Genomic DNA, 20,035 nt, shown 5'->3' on the forward strand with positions numbered 1-20,035 from the left:
CTAAGCCTTCGCATCATCTGTCAGTACCTGTTGCCATCCCCCTCACCGAATCTAGCTATTGCTTTGACACCCCGTCGCACGCACGCCTCTCAATTGCGATTCTTCTTCTAATTGCCGCTGGTTCTTAGATAATTTGTCGCTTCCGTCGCAATCCAGTGCTGCCTTCTTCCATCCTGGAATTATTCGCTGCGTCATCGATCAGCTCGTCCGTGTGCTCGGTTTCGACGACGCGTCCCGATTTCCAATACTACATCAGACGTCTGGATTATTGGAGGAGAGCTTTATGGGTTTCGTCGCAACTCCCATTTTGACCTAACAGAACTGCCTCCATCGTTTGCGAGTTGCAGCAGATCGGGCTGAAATTTTTATTTTTTTTACTATTTCAACCTTGGGGTTGCTTCACTGGCCCCCCTTTAATCCTGTTCGAGACTATAATCTATAATGGTCCCCGTTCCTCGGCCTGACGGCCATCCCAATCTCAACTACATTCCCGTCTCTCAACCCATGTCGGGAACATCGACGGGAAGCAACTCACCAAACGAGTTGACGGCTAATCTAGGAAAATCTCCCTTTGGCGTCCCCAATGGGCTAGGCAGTGCTTCGGGGTCGATGGGGGGTGCACGTCGAGGGGCTGGCTCCCCATCTCATGAGTTGGGTTCTCGTCTCTTCTCGAAACGGTAAGATCTTTTCCGGGACCTGGTCGCTATGATGATTCCATTACTTACATTGCAATCGCGTAGAGCTCGTGAAATCCAGGCACAAGAAGGTCTCTCTCCGAGTATCTGGGGCCCGCCAACCAGCGGCCATTCGACACCGCTTCGCGAGAACATCCCCGAGTCACCAAGTCAGGATGGCTTCCCAGATCTTATGCCCCCTCCCGAGTCTACAATGAACAGCCCCGGTCGACGCGCAAGGGCTGGTACTGTTCCATCGCGCTTTCCAGCTGTTGGTTCCTTGAACGGCAGTCCTCAACCGCAAAATCTTTTATCGAAAGCATCCCGCGGTCCTACTCCATCTGGCAGTCCTTTCCGCCCTCCAGGTTTGTCTGGTATCGATACGGCTCCCAACACCACGAGCGCCGGTGCGGGAAGCAATCCAGCAACTCTGTCTCGTCTACGCGCTGGGTCTATGCCACAACGTACCAACAGTTTTCTGGGCTCGTCTAGTCCATTTGGTTCGTCGCTTTTTTCCACCAACTGGTCCTCCGGCCGCGAACGTGCGTCAACTTTGGCCAGTATTCGGTCCTCCGAAGGCCCAGGTTCGCCTAGTCAATCCTCTTTCTCAGGTGGTGGTCTCGCCGATGCCGATGTGAAAACACTCGATTATCTCGGACTTGCGGAAACACCCCAGCAGCCGGGCTCATATGCTGTCGAGGCTCTCCTTCAACAACAACAACAGCAGCAGCAGCAGCAGTCTTCTGCTCTGCCTCCGCTTCTGGCAGAACTGGCTATGTTGAAAAACAACAACCGGTTTAGATCCTATTCTGTCAATGCAAAGGAAAAATACGCCGAGGATGATGAGGAGTATGGCTCAGCGTATCCGCAAGTCCCCTCGGGTACCATGACTCCATCTGCTGCTGCCACTGCTGCACAACTTGCCGCCACTCAAGCTCAAATCCACCAGCATAACCTTGCCGTCCAGGCCTTTGCTAATCATGCTTCCGCAAACCGCCCTCGCGCTCGAACTGCTGGAGTTCTTGATACTCCCTCGCAGCGCTCTTCAATTCGCAGCTACCTTGCAACTCCTTCTCGATTAGAGAATAGCATCAGTGCTGCAGAGCTGCGTATTGCCGAAGGAGCAGAGTACGACGAACTTTCAGAGGCTGTTCAGCTAATGCATCTCGGCGGCACTAGTGGTGCCAACCTAGGTGTGAGATCCTCTGTTGAAAATGTCGATGAAGGTAGTATTGAGGGCCCTACTCGGGCTCTTTGGATTGGCAGCATCCCGGTTTCAACAACGGTTACTTCTTTGGAGGCAATTTTCAGCATGTACGGCAAGATCGAGTCAACCCGAGTCCTAACTCACAAGAACTGTGGCTTTGTCAACTTTGAGCACCGCGAAAGTGCCGTACAGGCCAAGAACGTCCTCAACGGCAAAGAAATATTCCCTGGTGCAGGACCGGTGAGAATTGGATTCGCCAAGGTCCCTGGTACTTCGGCCGCTGGAACACCTGGCCCCAATGGGACACAACCCTCTCCAACACCTGACCCTAGTGCCGCTTTGGGAGAGCTTGGTCTTGATGCTTCTAGACCTGATCGATTTAGCGCTAGTACTCCGCAAGTTCCTCCGTTGTCAGAATTGCAGCCTGAAATGGCGGAGATTGTGAGAGAATTCGGAGCATCGGACGAGGATGCCTATAGAATCTCAGAGAGTGTACAGAGCGCGATTTCTTTCCATGCTTTCGAGGACGAGATCCCCGCCATTCCGGAGCCGAGTGCTACCAGGATGCATGATGCGCCAAAGCTTCGAGATATCAGAAAGAGAATCGACAACGGTCTCTGTTCGGTTCAGGAAATTGAAGAGACTGCCAGTGGTATGCTTCCAGAGATTGCAGAGCTTTCTTCAGACTACCTTGGCAACACAGTTGTCCAAAAATTGTTTGAATTTTGCTCTGAACAGACAAAGGATCAGATGCTAGCTCAAATCTGCCCTCATATGGCCGAAATTGGTGTTCACAAAAACGGCACCTGGGCCGCCCAGAAAATCATTGACGTGACGAAAGCGCCAGCCCAAATGGAAATGATAGTGGAAAACCTGCGGCCTTATACTGTGCCTTTGTTTCTCGACCAGTACGGCAACTATGTACTTCAGTGCTGTTTACGATTCGGTGCACCATATAATAACTTTATTTTCGAGACCATGCTCACCAGAATGTGGGAAGTTTCTCAGGGACGCTTTGGTGCCCGCGCTATGCGGGCCTGTTTGGAAAGTCATCATGCGACCAAAGATCAGCAACGGATGCTTGCAGCTGCTATTGCGCTCCATAGTGTTCAACTAGCCACGAACGCGAATGGTGCTTTGCTTCTCACCTGGTTCCTCGATACATGCACCTTCCCCCGCCGAAGGACCGTTCTTGCGCCTCGCCTCGTCCCCCATCTGGTGCATCTATGTACCCACAAGGTCGCTTATTTGACTGTCTTGAAGGTTATAAACCAGCGAAATGAACCCGATGCACGCGAAATCGTCCTCAAGGCGCTCTTTTTCAGCCCCGGGGATGAGGTATTAGAGAATATCCTTAGCGATCCTACATCGGGTGCCACCCTGATCTTCAAAGTTCTCACGACACCCTTCTTCGACGAATCGATGCGTGCCGAGGTCGTTAAGAATGTTTCCAAAGTTCTCACCAAGTTGAAAGCGACGCCAAGTCAGGGCTACAAACGGTTGATGGATGAAGTTGGACTGTCCTCACGGGGAAGCTCTCGTGACCATCACTCTGGAAGAGATGGAAGCGCAGGCCATGGCTCCATCGGGGACAAACAGCATCGTCCGAACTCACGCCAGGCCAGCGCAAACTACCATGCTTCTGAGAAACAGTTCAACAATCAATACGCGGGGGCTTCGAATATCGACAATACCGGGCGACCTGCTGAGCCGTCCTACGAATACGCCAGCAATCTCTCGGGAATCAACGGCCCGGGATTCGGGCAAGAAGGAGCTCTGCCACAACAATTACAATACCAGGCTTACCTTCAGCCTCGCGGTGTTCCCCAAAATGGAATTTACCCCGGCTCCATGGGCGGAAATGGCTATCAAGGCTATCCTTCCAGCGTGGATAATTTCAGAGGTCTCCCAGGCACACCGCCTACGATACCTGGACCCCCTCCAGTCAACCCTAACGCTATGCTCAATCAACACGCATTTGCTCCTCCACAGTACAGCCCAGTTTTGAATCCGGCTCAGATGTACCAATATTCGCCTCAATACTACCCTCAAGCGCAGCCCATACCTAACCAGGCTGCGGGTGGACGACGTGGTCGAGTAAGTTCTCACGGATATTTATTCTTAGCAGACTAAACACTAACGATTTCCTTAGCGCTGAGAGTTTTGAGCCTGATTGTGCGATCTCCTTTCATTTTACTTAGATTTGTTGTATAAAATTTTTTTGGATAAAAGCAATCATCTCTCTGTATGACGGCCTTGACCCAACTGACGCTGGATCGTACCGTGGGAGGCAACGTGCGATGTGTTGTGATGACATTCATACTTGAGCTGTCAAAATTTTGTGTTCCTATCTTAGGCGCTATTTCTTGTGTATCATTCCAGAGTTGTGAGGGAACTCTCAACTCTTCTTGTTTTTTTTAAAAAGTCTACGCAATCTACACACGAGTTGTGTACGATAACGCACGAGCATTATGAAAAATGTCGGAATAGTGCAGCCAGTTTAGCCCTTGGTTTTCAGCCCTTGGTTTTTCCGGGCGATGCGGTGTTTGGTCGAAAAGCGAATGTTTGAGAAGTGCGAGCGAGCTGTAGGAATTTAACTGTTCAATGTTGCCTGTGAAGGCATTTGAAATGAAATATTGACCTTGAATTTATGATTGTACAATTGTACAATTAGTAGTCATTGAAAATTATCGTTTCAATGTTCACCCAACAATATTGAATTAAAATCATAATTGACACATGGAAACTATATACATCAACACTATTTTTGAAGAGATATACATCATCACTTAGCAACAACAGTATGCTGACCAGCTGACACCCCGACCAGTGTGATCAAGTCCCCATTCTGCTGAACCTCAACACCATCGGACTGGGTCTGATCCGAGGAGGATGCCGACCAGACAACCGTCCCATCCAGCTCAACACTACTCTTCTTGGGCACAGAGACATCAGCCACCGTGCCCTTTGGCGCCGTAAGCGAGATCGTCGCGGTCCCATTATCCGCGGTCGACCATTCCAGATAAACATCTCCGTACGGCGTCGCTTCTTGCCCTCTCGCCCAAGTGATATTTTGAGGGAAAGCTGGGTTGACGGCGAAACGCTGGTATCCTGGCTCGGTGGGCGTCAGGCCAAGGACATAGTTTGTCAGTGCGGGCAGCACACCCGTGGACCAGCCGTGTGCTTTGGATGTGTATGCATCTTCGTACGCGGATCCGTTGGTTCCAATGCCTTCCCAGAAAGTGATACCGGGATCACTGGCGGCCATCCAGCCATACAAGCGCCGAATCTCGTCTAGCGCAGAGTCCACGTTGCTGGTGAGGAAGCGAGCTTGGATGTCAAAGTAAGAGGTGAAAGCGTAGACTCGCTCTGAGCCGCCGGCTAGCAGAGAATCATTATCCATGAATGCGTTTCCGTAGGGCAGTGCGGTCTTGTCTGCCAGGTAGTCCAGCGCAGACTGGGCTCGTGTGGCATTGGCAACGCCCGTGATTACTGCAATGCCATTGCCATCTTGGCCGTGGCGTGTGGTGTCGGTGGAGTCGTCGAGGTAGGCGCCCACGCTGGCGTCCCATAGATGGTCGTTGATGGCTTGCGAGACAGTGGCTGCTCGCTGCTGCCAGGCGGATGCATCGCTGGTATGGTTGGTGGCGTTAGCGAGTTTGGCTGCGCTTTGAAGGGCTTGGACATATAGCGCGTTGTAGTAGGTTACAATGCCGTATCGCTCCAGGAAGGCATAGTCGTGGTAGTACTTGCTTTTGGTGAGTAGGCCCGTTGTGTCGTCAGTCACTGATGGGCACCAGGTATTCAACACGTTTTGTAACTCGAGGTAGTAAGTAGTCGCGTATTCAACGTCACCGGTGTATAGAACATAATCCCAGCTGCTGGTCACCCAGTACAAGGGATAATCAAACAGATGCAGGCCATAGTTGTTAATGGACGCTGGCGGAATCCAGCCGCTATCCGACTGATGCTCAGCAAGATCCGCAAGGACATTTACCACTGCAGTGCTCACGTCCTCGTGGCTCAGGTATGCTGTTCGTCCAGAGATTGCAATGTCGCCAACATATGGATCTCTGTCTCGTTTAGCGCCGTCGTAGATGACAGTTTTGCCCAAAAGGGTTGGGCTCGCCGAGTCTCTGGGGTCGACTGTGTCGGCGAGGAAGTCATCAACGACCATTTCGTTGGTATAAGCAGCATCGTACCAGAACTGGTTTAGCTGCTCATCGGAGCATTCAAACCAGCCCGAGTAGCTGGAAAGAGTTCCTAGGTATGCTGTGAAATTGAGGGACACTGAACTGATATCAACAAAGCCCGATGGGCTGGTGTGTGGCGAGTCTGAGTCGAGAGCATCCAAGCTAATTTTCAGATACCGGAATCCATGCAACCCATCAGCACAGACCTGGCTATCATTGTAGGCGCATCCGTTCGTGTCCGTCCATTTGTATGGTGTAGATTTAACGGCGATTTGGTCTGTCCCGGGAGTGATAGCATCTCCATTGCCTGATCTGGTAAAGTCAGAGACGTCGGTCAAATAAACTAGGGTCTCGGAAAAGGCGAGTTTGATTCCAGGAGTATTGGTCGATCCACCAGCAAAATCAATTTCGAGAAAGCCAACCACATTCTGGCCAAAGTCGAGGACGATTTCAGGCACGGCCGGATCGTCGGCGACGAGGGCTGGCCACAACTCGGTGATGCGCGTGTATACGCCCTTGGAGGTTTCTTGGTCCTGGGTCACGTTCACTCGGACCTGATCTGTGGTGACATTCTGGGAAAAGGGTACGCGGCACCGGGTCGCATTGTTGCCAGTGATGGAGCCGGACTGGGTCCAGCTGGAGCCATCCCAGGTCTCGACAGTGAAGCTCTCAGGAACGCCATCCGAACTGCTCTCGAGAGTGACTCCGTCGAGAACGACTTTGGATGGGCTGGTGATGGTCAAGATGTCTGGGTATTGGCCTTCTGTGTTGTCGTTCCAGAAGGTATTGAGATTGCCATCAATAGCATTGCTGGCGTTGTACGTGCGCGTCACGCCACCGTCTGTATTCGGCGCGGCCTCAGATGAGGCTTTCGCGTTCGTTCCAGAGGGCCAGGAAGGATATGTTGTATTCAGCTCTGCACGCGTCAATCGCGCGACTCCGCCTCCAGATACGAGTACATCGGCGTTGGAAACATTTCCGCTATGCGACAAGATGGAGGCGGGGACGATATTCCGGCTTTGCGGAGAGACAACGTATTGCTGCCATGATGTCTTGTTCGAGGGTAGGGCTGCAAACGCCACAGACGCCTGGGCCAACAGCAAGGCCGCTGCCCCTGTGAGGCTCTGAGTTTTCATTGCTGAAGAAATCTGGCCGATCTTTTTGTAAGATTTCTATCTACTGCGATATAGTAACAGCATCTGATCTTAACTGTATATCATTAGAAAGAGAAAAAAAAAAACGGCTTCAAACAGTCGCTACTTAAACAGTTATTGTCCAAGGATCGGACAAATCTTCCCTGCGATGATCTGAATCGGACCAATCCATATTGGGAAATGCCATGAGGATCGGCAGCCGGAACTAATTTTAGATGCGTAGTTGTACACTAAAGCGATGCTTTGAGGTTGGTGGCGTTGCAGCAGGATTAATAATATTGAACGTGCTGACCAGCTGAATTTGTTCTTGCATTATTATTGTGAAGTATAAACTGGAGAAGCTGTAGTAGCATAGTCGACACATAACATTATTAACTCAGCCGCAGCAGAAATCTGCTTATTGATGTTTGCTTTTGATATACAGTACCCCTTTTCTAATATACATTCTTGCTGTGAATTTGCAATAAACGTCATTTTACGTCATGTTAAGGAGCTGGTTCGGGGTAGTATTTTATTAATAGTACTGCAGAAATGTGCACTGTCCAACCCTAATTGTGACATATTGCCTAAATAGGAAAGTTATGGGGGCACGTCAAGGGATTATTAATATAGTAACTAATATTCTGTCATTCACTCTACTTGGCTGTAGTTACTACATAACTGGGCTAACTGGGAATTGGAATTAAAGGGTGAACTATAGCTTATCCCTGGGGTGGCAGTGAAACGATTGTCTTGGTATACAAAATTCGAGACTCTTTAGGCAAACGTTACATAACCGTCGCTTCCCATGGTTCCCCCCATGATGATAAAGTGTTCCATCCACACACCAATGGAAGATAGATTGGGAGCGTCGTCAAAAATTCCATCGTACTGATGTTTTATTGGTACAACTTCATGGCACTGAGACTTTTACCCACTCACCACCGATAGTACGGATAACTGCGATTCGTTACTATGAGGGACTAAAAAAAAATCACAAGATGTCGAGCACTCCATGAACATATATAAAGAGACAGACCGTTTTCCAAACACAATTTTTGACCCACAAATCTGAGGGAACAATATTGTCAAATGAGGTGGCCTTAGGTACTTTAGAACGTCTTCGCTTTTCTTGTGAACCAGCCTGCAAAAGTGTGTTCCCTGCTCTCGGGTGTATCTCCTTTATCGTCAGCCATCAACCAACAACTACCATTCACTGATGTCTTTTTTCCATTTGTTTTTTTCTTTTTCTCAAACTATCCACAGAAATTCAGATTGGTATGGAAAACAATCTCTAAGCACGTATAGTTGATTAAAAGTAAGGAAATTTTATTCGAAATATCATTAGCACATGCAGGAGGAGTAGCAGGACTTCAAATATAAATCGGTGTAACAATAGGTATCATCGTTTTTGATATACGGAATGAATTTATTACCAGGTCTGTACTTTCAACGATCACGGTCAATATGTCAATAATATAGTTTTCATTTCTTCCACTTCTGCATGTTTTGTTCCCCCAAACTAGACATGTGCAAAAACTCTCGAAACCCAACACGATGTTTACTGCATATCCAGCGTCCTGTAGAACAAGTAACAGAAGCTGTGCTGCGATCACTATCTGGGTCACTTGTATACTTTGGACATGACTTCTCTTCAAAGGAAATGAACGCTCCAAGTAACTTTGTAGCCAGTATACTGTTGACAACGCCTTCACGACGTGGGTACTTTTTCAACAGATCCAGAGCCCGGTGTCGAGTATTGGGTTCGCGACAACGCATTGCAGTAAATATTAACGGTTCTGAAATGATGACTGAGAGCGAAATGTCGGCATGTTGGTGGATTGTGTTTTGTGGAGAAACGGATCCCTCTTCTTTCTGAACGGTAACAGCGCCGCCCTTGGGTTCAAGAATCCGTCCGACAAGATCTACTATTGTTGCGAACTGAGGGACAAACTCGTCGTATCCGAGCTCGCCTTTTCTAGGATCTTCAAAGAGTGTGCTGGTGAACAAGCAGCGGATGCGAAGTAAGATAATCATCTTCTCTGAAAGTTGTTCCGATGTGGTAGCTAGAAAGTGACTGAACCGAGTGTCCCATGCAGCCAAAGCTTGCGAATAAACTTGTTTCCATCGGACAATCGTTTGCTCTGCATCTTCGCCGCTTTCATCTTCAGTCATTGGACCGAGGTGAGAAAAGCGGTTGATCAGCCTTTCCAGCTCAACGTATGCCTGAAGACAAGAAGTAAATCTTTCCACAGAGAAGGGTATGGTTGGTGGCAATTTGTCAGGTTTTTCAGATGTAGCGTTGATCTTCAGGCCCTGGCGTATATACCGTCCTTGACTGTCTAGTTGGTTAAAAATCAGGATCAGCATGCTTGTCGTATGATGGCCACGTCGCTGTAAATACATTTCCTCTAGTCGCCAATCACGAATAAGCTTTAAGCCATTGTGGATATGCATAAACGCTTGCTCTTGGTACCCTTGTAAGGCAGACAGGTGACTAAACAAAATACACGTCGTCAAAATCACTGTCCTGTCCTGTTCACTCAGCTCCCGCTGAGCAGTGAGTTTTGTCAGGCTCTGAATGGACTTGCTGCACTGCTTAAACGCGAATAAATCGTGATAACCAGTTTCTGTCGGCAAACGATGTGGTGAGGGGCCATCAATATTGAGCTGAACATGGACGGCGCCCAGCGCAGCAGTAGCATGCCATAAGGCTGGGTACAGGTGAGAGGCCTGCAAAGTATCACATGTCCAAAAGCCAAAATCAAACACCCCAGCCAGATTAGAGGCTGTGACAGTACGAAAGAACTGAAAATACTGGGTTTCCTGCACGTTTCCGGGAAATAGACTTGGTTCCGGGGCGTATAATAACTTGTGGCTTGGGGGTTTTTCCCTCGTAATAATGCGCCCCTTATTTGAGTCTTTCTGGCTGTTCGGTCTTCGGCGCTCTTTGACCTTATAGGACTGGAACGTGGAAGGATCCTCTCTTCGAAAGCGTATTTCTAGCTCATCTCGATAGCCCGGACATGGTTGTTTTAGTCTTATGCATTGCGTACACTCTGGACGAATGAGGTCACACTATCAAATGCATTCCATATAAGCAATGAAGCATGTTACGCCACGTGGAAATTCAGCTTAGCTGTAATAATACCTTAATGCGCCTCCGACGACAAGAATGACAGTTAGGGCTAGGTCGGCCGACGTTCGGCATATTGTTAAGTGCCTATCAACGCTTTAACCCTTTTCCAGATGCTCGAAATGCTTGGAATGGGTATTTTTTTGCAAGGTACTGAAAATATGAGTAATTAGTGCGGGAGAGCGGTGTATTTCAACACTAATGAATGGGCTTCCTGATCAGAAGAAGCGTTGCCGTACTATTGCATCGAGGCCGCATGAGGCTAGGCTACAAACCAATTAACCCCGTGCGACTTACTACCAGTAACAAACAACACGTAAATTTACGTGTGATGAACTGCCCAGTAGCGATTATTCGTATTTTAATCATATTAAATAGACTGTGATTTTTTCCCAGTCGTCTATCACCTTTCGTAAACCACCGAAAATATTTGAATTGTTCATGTTTAATACTCCGTATATACAATGGCACATCTTTCACGATTTCATGCTAAATAATACTATGGAGTTCACGGAAAGAATAAATAAAATCCACGAAAATTGAATATTTGATGGGTTTGAGAAAACAGAGTTTTGGTAGCAATGAATTGCAAATTAACCCTAACTATTAGCCCTAGATGTCAGTCGGCAGATGCCAATTACATACTTCCAAGCATGTTTCTAACCATGTTTCCAAGATACATGTATGCCTACAGGATACTAGCGCAAAAAGCGATGCTGATTATCTCAACGCTAGGTACCACATCACACATCAAGATAACACAAAGGCATCAACATTCCCTACAACGAAATCCAACCTGCCATTCTAGGCAACCAAAATTGCCCCGCCTTCAGTTGGTATATAAAGGTCACGAACGAAAGATTAAAAAAAAAATACCACTTCCAAGTAACTTATCATGGCTTCCCTCGATATCGAGATAAGTGATAATCCAAGGCGCCGCTCGCAAGAAAGCAGTAATGTACACAATGCGTCAAGCTCGAAACAGGATACAAGCAAGGAAGGGCTTCCAGTCCAGACGACAGATGTGGAAGATGACAGCGTGAGCTAGTTGCCAAAATGGTCCGTGAAATATAAAATAATTTAGAAAATAGGAACAAAAGAACATGCAGCCTGGCGGCATCAAAACCAAGGCTTTGCGCATCCTCAAGCAGCGGAAGAGTAAAGAGAAACTAAAACATGAAGCACTTCCGACAACAAATCTTGACGAAAGCATCGTTGGATGGCAGAGTCAAGATGACCCCGAAATGCCCTTCAATTTTTCACAGTGGCACAAGTGGATGTGGGTTGGGCTTCTTTCAACTATCACGCTGCTTACCCCATTCGCATCATCCATTCTCTCACCTGCCATAGGAGACTTGGACAAAGAGTTTGGAAATGACAATGCTATGGTGGGGTCATTTACTGTCAGCATATACCTCCTTGGATATGTCATTGGTCCCATATTTATTGCTCCTCTTTCCGAGATATATGGACGCAAGCCTGTCCTGAGTTTGGCCAATGCGTTTTTCTGCCTATGGCAGATTGGATGCGCCTTGGCACCAAATATTGAGACTCTTATCGTCTGTCGATTTTTCAGTGGATTTGGTGGCGTCGCCTGCTTAGTAGGTGCAATGTTGCAATAGTGTTCAATGTCCACCCTGCTAACATTGCTCGAGACTCTTGGGGGTAGTATCATCGGCGATCTCTTCCGGCCTGACCAGCGTGGGTTTGCTATAGGAATGTGGAATATTGGGCCATTATTAGGTAAACCCAACTGGACACAGCCGTCGTGGACAGTGAGAGAAATACACATTGCTCACAGGAAATAGGCCCTACAATCGGTCCTCTACTCGGCGGGTTCTTGGCTGAATCTATTGGTTGGCGTTATGACTTTTGGATAGTACTGGTCCCGGCCACTATAGTTACAGTACTTATTGCCTTTATAACCCAGGAGACGAGTCACAAAGTCCTCATGCATCGAAAGGCATGCCGTCTTCAGAAAGAGCTTGGCCGAGACGATCTCAAGAGTTGCTATGACGATTCGGGCAATCAGAGCACAACCCAGATCCTCACCACGGGCTTAATTCGGCCACTAAAGATGCTGTTCTTTTCTCCTATTGTATTTTTCCTTTCTTTATACATATCATTTATGTTCGGAGTTGTGTATTTGCTCTATACGACCATCCCAAGTGTTTTTGAAGAGTCATACGGATTGGACGTTAGCCAAACAGGGCTTGTATACCTCGCTCTCGGTCTCGGCAATATTTTGGGATGGATCGTAATCACTTTCTTCTCCGACAAACTTGTGGTAAAACACGCGCAAGCTAACGAAGGTGTCTTTGAACCCGAAATGCGCCTCACCATCAGTATTTACTTTGGGGTGTTCCCTCCGATTACTTTACTCTGGTACGGATGGAGCTCGTTTTATCATGTCAAACTAGCGTCAACGATAATATCGCTGATACCATACGGCTTTGGTATCATGGGCCTTTTCCTGGGCATTACCACATATCTTGTCGACAGCTATCCCATCTATGCGGCCTCGGCGATTGCAGCCAACGTCATTCTAAGAAGTTTGGTGGGAGCTTTGCTGCCGTTGGCTGGACCGCCCATGTATGCATCTCTGGGATTAGGTTGGGGTAACACATTGTTGGGGCTTATTTGCATTGTCATGATTCCATTGCCTGTCCTGTTCTATAAGTTTGGGGCTCGGCTGAGAAAAGCCCAGCGCGTTCAGTTGTGAATGCTTACGACTTCTCCTCCCGATTTACGGTTCTAACTATGCTGCTTTTAATTAATCTTAGTACATCGATACCTCCATCCAGCAAACCTTGTTATATAAATGTATACCAATAAATTTGCTGCCAATTTGTTCTCGTGAACCCTTGGTCTCGTCCAAATGTACCGCGAAAATAACTTGAAGACCCTTCCAAACTATATTAACCATGTATTAGTGTTTATAGTAACTCTATTTGTATAAATTATCCGAGTCTACAAGCGAAATTGGTGTCAATGTCATTTCAATGTATTTTCCATATCGGGTTAGCGGCTGGTCAACTTTGCCGGGATAATCCTGGATCCATGCTTCATCCACATCAAACTCCGTCTAAACACTCAATCAATTCTCATTATAGTTATTCATTTGGCTCTAGATTTGAAGGTATATTTTGTGTTACCATTTAGACTAGGGGCCAAGTCAAAAATGAGTTGATTGGTGTTTTACGTGTCAACATGACGGAAAGCAAAATGGACAGCCAACGACAAAACACATCCATTCTTTATGGCAGCCCAGACCAGAAAACCTTTATACTCGACATCCCAGCTTCCATAGAGCTTGCTCAATTATTATCGGGTGCTCACGCTCCTTCAATAGAACGAAAGTTGTACTCAACTACTGTGAAAGACCCGTATCCATCTCCGCCAGAACCAAAGACGGATGCTGCGCGCGCTCGCGTGTTGGCCAGGATTCCAGATTCGGAGAGAGTGTTTTTAGAAGCCATTGACAGCTTCGTGAAACCGGCATATGAGAAGATTCGGAAAGAGTGTGGCTTGTCTAGCAACTGGTGCTATCATAGGTATATTCCACCTGAAGAAGAGATAGCAGAAGAGGCGTCTAGGGAAAAGAGAAAACTTGAACCGGACGTACAGGACCCGGCCCCTGTCAGTAACATGGGCCCACCGATCATACTATCAACATCGAGTGTGAATGAATTTTCCAGTCTCTCTGGCTTGCAGGGCGTGGAAATCAGAAATCCAGCTCTGCAAACAGCAAACATACGAGTTAAAAATGCCTCTGTGGATGATTTCCATACGGAAGAATACACTATCCCGCCAAAGGCATCCTTTGTCCTCGGCACTTTATCAACCCCTTCCAGCCAACAAATAAACAAAATCTCCGTCATACCCAACCTTGCCGAGACAACAAAGTTCAATCTCATACTACTCGACCCACCCTGGCCAAATCGATCTGTCCGACGATCTTCACAATATCACACTCACACATACTTGGAAATGGATAGTCTCGTGGCCATTATGCAAGACATTTTCCTCGCCCATCTGGACCGCGAAAACGACAAAAAAGCGATTGTGGGAATATGGACTACCAATAGCGCAAAATCACATCAAGCCGCCTACTCTGCTCTAGACTCTGCAAATCTGCAAGTAACTGAAGAGTGGATATGGCTTAAAGTGACTGAAAATGGGGAGCCTGTTGTACCACTGGATGGATTATGGAGGAAACCATACGAAGTACTTCTTATTGGGACACCAAAGACGGAAACTGAATTGAAAGGTAGAAAACCGCTGAAACGACTCCTTGTAGCTGTGCCCGATATGCATTCGAGGAAACCAAACTTGAAAGAATTATTCGAGATGTTGTATTTTCCGACGGATGACGGCACACAAACGTACACAGCTCTTGAAGTTTTTGCTCGAAACCTAACTAGTGGATGGTATTCGTGTGGAAATGATGTACTTCGATTTAATGCCGATCAATGGTGGTCAGAACCTTGAACTACGATTATATTTATCCAGAAAATGTCACACTTTAACGCCACCCCATGTAGAGCCCTTTCTTATAGACAGACCCCCCAGGTCAAAAAAAGAAGGCCGATCAGTCAAATACCGGACCCAGACTAACAAGGCTAAACCTCAAATCTCCCTTTCCACCCTCGGCTTCTTTTCTCAGGAACCGCCGGGGTCCCAGCTCCAGTGCCTTGTCGCTCAGAACATCTTCATCAGCCGTCAGTTCAGCTCGCACGAGCGGTCCTTTTCGTCGTCCATCCAACTCCCAAAGCTTCCCATCGCTTCCCTTGACAAAGGCCACAAAGTGCAAGTCGACATTATCCTCTGCATCCGGGGCCGTCGTGTCACCCAGTTTTGCGGCATCTGCATGCGCGGATTCCAGCGCCTTACTTTCATACAGCAAGTCGGCACGTTCAATTGGTTTCAGAGCTTCTGCTTCGCGCAGCAGGTTATCCAGATCAGACCCCGGGATGACATTTTTTCGCACTTCGCCATTACTGACGGCGTGTAATAAGCCAATAAGACCGCATGCGTTGCGGATGGTTTGCTTGAACCAAATCACGGGCTCGTCAGGTCCAGAGCCATTGTACTCGGTCAACGGGGTGTCTTCGGCGACTCGCGTGGCTTCGTAAGCTTTCGAGACTGGGAAGACGAGGAGTAAAGCGTTTGCAGGTCGAGGAACAAAGGCAAGCAGATCGGGTTCGTCGATGGAGTACACGTCGGAAAAGCCAAAGGTTGCTGGGAGACCTAGTTGATGTACAAGATGGGACATCACTTCGGGGTTGTTTTCTGTCGGTCTTCGGTTTAGTCTTGCTGTCTCAACTATCAGGTAGGGATGTGTTTGGTATCTCACCTAGGGGCACAAAGGCCTTTTGCGTATTCGGGACATCTGGATGACTTGCCATATCTGCAGATTATGATGGCTTTGCAAGGAAGTTGCAAGGAAAACAAGGCAGCAGTGAGGATGAATTGTTGAATGCGGGGAAAGAAACGATGACGGTGCAAACGTCACAAACGCGCGGGGACTACTTATCGATAAGGAAGCGCTGCCTTGAGGAATATCAAGTTCAACATTTTCAAGTAATATATACTATTTTTATAGTCTAAATAGTACCCTTCCGTCTTATACGACTGGTGTATTTCCCTTCTTCAAAGGTCCATACACTGTGGCCCATAATTCGCTTTCTTCCCCCAGGAAATACGATAAACTGGTGTCCGCCATGCCTGCCTCGTCATTGCCAGCGATAGCTTCCAGCTGCCCGATGATATTCTCCAGTCCAAATGCCTTTCCAACCGACTGTGTTGTTCCAGCTTCTAGCATAACATTGACTATGTGGACGTGGAAGTGGTAATATGTCGGCTGGTAGTGCACATATAGCTTCAGCTGGTCTTGTTCGAGATCTGGGTATATCTTAACCGTTGCTTCGAGTAGTCTCTGCCTTAGATATTTCAACCAAGGAATATGCTTCTTTCTCAAATCACGTAGCGACCAAATATCCCGGCGTTCGACGAGTGCAAGCAAGTGCAGCGATCCAATCGTTTTCCGATCCCAGTTCAGATCCGGTAACACCAGAAACCCGTCTTTGGGCCCATGCTCTGTATCCCGTAGAATGACGTCTTCCTGCTCGGTGCGGCCCTCGAGGATATTGAAAACCCAGTTTAGTCTGCCTTGTTCGCGCTTTTGCTGCATATACGGACGAATGTAGTCCTTGTAGATTTGCGGTGTTTCTGTCACCATCCGCACCAACTGAGCCGAGTATTTCTTGATATGCTGTGCCGTGCACGGCCATATCAGATTCAGTTTGAGGTCTGGTGGGCCATCGCCATTTTCCGAGGGCGTAGTTGATGCCATGTACCATTTGTAAATGTCGTTGTTGCCAAGGTTTCGTACTCGAGCTAGACTTGCATGGAATGCTTGCAAAACTTCAACGCTCTCTGTGGCAAATGCTGCACGCTCAGCAACTAGAATGCCCTGCTTGCCATCAATTTGGCCCAGTAAGGAGATGCGGCGGTCATTTTGATCTGGCGAGTATTAGCGGCGTGTTAGGGATAAGTTGGAAATGACAAGAAATATCCAATTGGAGGTAAAATTCATGTTTAATATCGTTCACTGTGTTGTTTTAAACAAGAACAACAAAAACTGTGTGTGGTGTCAAAATCCTACCTTGATTCAGCAATTTCTCGATTTGAAAGCGGGGGATAAGCGATTCTGCGTCAGATTTGTCCCCCATGGTGACCGATTGCCCTGTGATGTTGGGAACTTGTAGTTATCATACGTTGATAGCAGGTCAAGAGGACGTTGTGTAGAAGAAGTGATCGATGCGGGGCGGGTTGGAATTTCCACTGATTGGCCCACCGCTTTTCTACCTCTCGCCGAAGCATGTTGATAGAACTCTAAACAGTCTTTTATATTTACAATCAGTACAAGAAATAAGTACGCTCTTCCTTCTCCTTCAGCTTTCTCTGAATGAAACCATCCATTTCCTCCCTTTCGCTTTGGGTCAAAAGCTGCAGACGATCTTCCAGATCCCCATCCCCAAAGAATCTCCGATCAATTTTAGCCCAGTATATCATATCAAACGCCCAGCTTTTCCTAGCTGCATAGTTCAGCCAAAAATCACCTGTTTCCCAGCTTTTCAGCATATGTTCTGATAAGCGATCGCTTTCCTTAAGGACATGTCGATCAATAGCAGCTTGCTCTCGCTCCTTCAGTATTCTCAGAAATACCGGCAGAAGTTTCTCGTAGTTTTGTATCCAGTCATCCAAGCCGTCAGCCCAATATTCTGGAAGCTCAAGAAATAGCCAGTACGGCGGGCTATACGCAAAGCCCGTTGGTGCAGCGTACGTGAATTCCCAGTCAAGTGCCCCTGTTACCTGAAACTGCGCATTTGCAAGTACATTTCCCGGTCGAAAGTCATCGCAAAAGAGCTTAAATGGCCCCGATTCATCGTCTCCGCAAAGCTGGTATTCTCGAGTGATCTTACGAAATAGACATCTTGCAATGTACTTTTGTCGGCAATCTTCCGCGGACTCAATTGCATCGTTTCGCTGAGAAGACAAGTGGGCCATATGCATTTCAGCAAGTGATTCATAATATGAGGAAGCGGTTGTAAATGTATGTTGAGGAAGCAACTTTTCTGGAAAGCCTCCAAGTTGAACCAATTCAGTCATATTAAATGTAAGTGGGCGGTGCTTTACCACCCATTTGTCGTCAAATTCATCATCTTCATTGGCCTTAGAAATACAGCCAATTTCCGAGAAGGAATGACTAGATAATTGTAGCAAAATATCTGCCATTTGACTATAAACCAATTCGAGTCTTTCCGGTGAAATGTCGGGGTTCATGATAGGCCTCTCATCACGCGAACGACCAGGGATGTTAAGAGCATCATACCCCATGACAATAAACGGCCCTAGACCACACGGACTTTCCTCGGTCATTCCAGAATGTAAAATGTGAGGTATACGGATGTTGGTGAAATGTTCAAGGAATCGCATCACAGCGATTTCCCGTTGGACTTTTTCTTCTGGAAATATTGAAGCACCAGGGCATGGAAATCTAATCACTGCTGAGCCTCCATTTTTGAATTTCATTCGAAGCCAGGTATTAAAAGCTCCTCTTTTGGGAGCGAAAAGTTCATCGGGGAGTCCTCCCCGGTACTTGTCTATCGTTGCTCCGATCTCTCGAAGAACTTGTTGATCAAAAATCTTGCGCTTCCAAGGTTCAAATAAATTATCGCTCCTCTCCCACGCAAGGTCGTCGTAGTCCATACATTTTGGCATTGTGATGTTGTTAGCCGCGTTTGAAGCCATGGTTAATATTCAATAATCAGAAGATGTTTTTGTACTTTTCGATTTAGAGGACCGTTTAGTTCATTTAATTTTTTTCTTAGCCCTTTTAGTCGCAGCGGCAGACGTTTGAAAAGCAAAACTGAAATGAGATGAAGTTCAAGTGAGGCAAGCGTAGCTTGCCGATCTGGCTACTATCATTTATATAGTAGAAATGGCATATTATGACATTTGAACAAGTGTAGTCAATCGCACTCGGCAAATTTCGAATAAAATAATAACAATAACAATAATCATGTCAATATTACATCAATTCACCTTGCAAGGGATGTCAATATAGTAGAATCTGCTAACAGAATTTAAGACCCCTTCTCAAGAAATGTACACTGTTATCGTGGAGATAGCATTCCATGTATAGCTCATACAAAGGATATAGCTGGTTGCAACCCATATCCTTGCTCTCCAGTTCCCTTGCTCGTACAGTCATCGTATGCATTTAAGCATTTTTGGATTTGAATTCGGGCTGGTTTGATAGGGCTCGCACACGACTTGTCGCTGTGGGTTCTTGACGTCAATAGGAGTCCTTCAGTAAGCCCATTTCGACCAAACTTGTAACCACAGCGTTTGGATCCCTGCAGCGGATGGCTTCAATAGCCCGAACCCCTAGAAGTAGCTTGCGTCTATGCTTCGAATACTCACCTGCCATTTTCGGTTTGCTTCTCTGGGGTATCGTGTATCTAGGACACAATGCTATCAAAACCAATGAGCTAGAATAAAGGACGAGGGCCGCACATACCACTTCTGCAAACTTGATCCACTCCTCTACTCCTTTCACAAATGTATCATCTGCTGCCGCTAAAGTCTCATGGTCCCAAACAATAAAGTCGTCAAAAGTCGACTGAGCTTCTAGAGCTTTGATGGGCTCATCGGCCACTGCATCTGTATCCTGATCCTCAGGCGCCTTGTTCGCAACGGGAAGCACACGATCTGTGGGCACGGCAACGACTCCTATATAGCGAAAAACTTTAGCGAGAGTGCATTTACATATGGAAAGGCGTTTTTGTACCCTGGTAACCATCTGGGAGCTGAACTCGTCTGCCTCGCAACTTCCGGCCGCGGAAATAGGCGGTGCGATTGTCGTCTGCTCAACAGCGTTAGTACGCTTCTATGAGCAAGGACGATCGTGTAATTTTTACCTTTGTCGTCATTGACTGGTTTCCAGTACCGTTGCGACAGTTCGACAGGGCCATCATGGTGAACTTTGCAGGGCAGGACATTTGGCGTACAGCAATCGGTGAAGGAAGGGGCCGAGTCGGCGGACTTTCGCGAAGATTGGAGGGCTAGCATTTTTGTGCGAAAGATTGATGCGACTTCTTCGAGTTTTTCGGGGTAGAAAGTTC

At 47.3% G+C, this 20,035-nt stretch overlaps 6 protein-coding genes across 6 annotated transcripts; 3 read left to right on the forward strand and 3 right to left on the reverse strand.

Moving 5' to 3' along the window:
* Positions 1-441: 441 nt before the first annotated feature.
* Positions 442-4,039, forward strand: TRUGW13939_06308 (uncharacterized protein; the record flags this gene model as incomplete). The annotated part of the gene is made up of 3 exons (XM_035489461.1): positions 442-677; positions 741-3,978; positions 4,034-4,039. 3 exons carry the CDS (start codon positions 442-444, stop codon positions 4,037-4,039), a joined length of 3,480 nt encoding a protein of 1,159 aa, XP_035345354.1.
* Positions 4,040-4,666: 627 nt separating this feature from the next.
* On the reverse strand, positions 4,667-7,210 carry TRUGW13939_06309 (uncharacterized protein; the record flags this gene model as incomplete). The annotated part of the gene is made up of 1 exon (XM_035489462.1): positions 4,667-7,210. One exon carries the CDS (start codon positions 7,208-7,210, stop codon positions 4,667-4,669), a length of 2,544 nt encoding a protein of 847 aa, XP_035345355.1.
* Positions 7,211-8,692: 1,482 nt separating this feature from the next.
* TRUGW13939_06310 (uncharacterized protein) lies at positions 8,693-10,418 on the reverse strand (the record flags this gene model as incomplete). The annotated part of the gene is made up of 2 exons (XM_035489463.1): positions 8,693-10,285; positions 10,359-10,418. 2 exons carry the CDS (start codon positions 10,416-10,418, stop codon positions 8,693-8,695), a joined length of 1,653 nt encoding a protein of 550 aa, XP_035345356.1.
* A 1,028-nt stretch (positions 10,419-11,446) lies between these two features.
* TRUGW13939_06311 (uncharacterized protein) lies at positions 11,447-13,065 on the forward strand (the record flags this gene model as incomplete). The annotated part of the gene is made up of 3 exons (XM_035489464.1): positions 11,447-11,944; positions 11,999-12,086; positions 12,152-13,065. The coding sequence occupies 3 exons, from the start codon at positions 11,447-11,449 to the stop codon at positions 13,063-13,065; spliced, it is 1,500 nt and encodes a 499-aa protein (XP_035345357.1).
* A 488-nt stretch (positions 13,066-13,553) lies between these two features.
* Positions 13,554-14,834, forward strand: TRUGW13939_06312 (uncharacterized protein; the record flags this gene model as incomplete). The annotated part of the gene is made up of 1 exon (XM_035489465.1): positions 13,554-14,834. The coding sequence occupies one exon, from the start codon at positions 13,554-13,556 to the stop codon at positions 14,832-14,834; it is 1,281 nt and encodes a 426-aa protein (XP_035345358.1).
* Positions 14,835-14,934: 100 nt separating this feature from the next.
* On the reverse strand, positions 14,935-19,982 carry TRUGW13939_06313 (uncharacterized protein; the record flags this gene model as incomplete). The annotated part of the gene is made up of 7 exons (XM_035489466.1): positions 14,935-15,643; positions 16,010-16,868; positions 17,285-18,405; positions 19,335-19,372; positions 19,432-19,643; positions 19,702-19,776; positions 19,832-19,982. The coding sequence occupies 7 exons, from the start codon at positions 19,980-19,982 to the stop codon at positions 14,935-14,937; spliced, it is 3,165 nt and encodes a 1,054-aa protein (XP_035345359.1).
* Positions 19,983-20,035: the final 53 nt, after the last annotated feature.

Source organism: Talaromyces rugulosus, chromosome III (genome assembly GCF_013368755.1).
Source record: "Talaromyces rugulosus chromosome III, complete sequence".
Classification (NCBI taxonomy): Eukaryota; Fungi; Ascomycota; class Eurotiomycetes; order Eurotiales; family Trichocomaceae; genus Talaromyces; species Talaromyces rugulosus.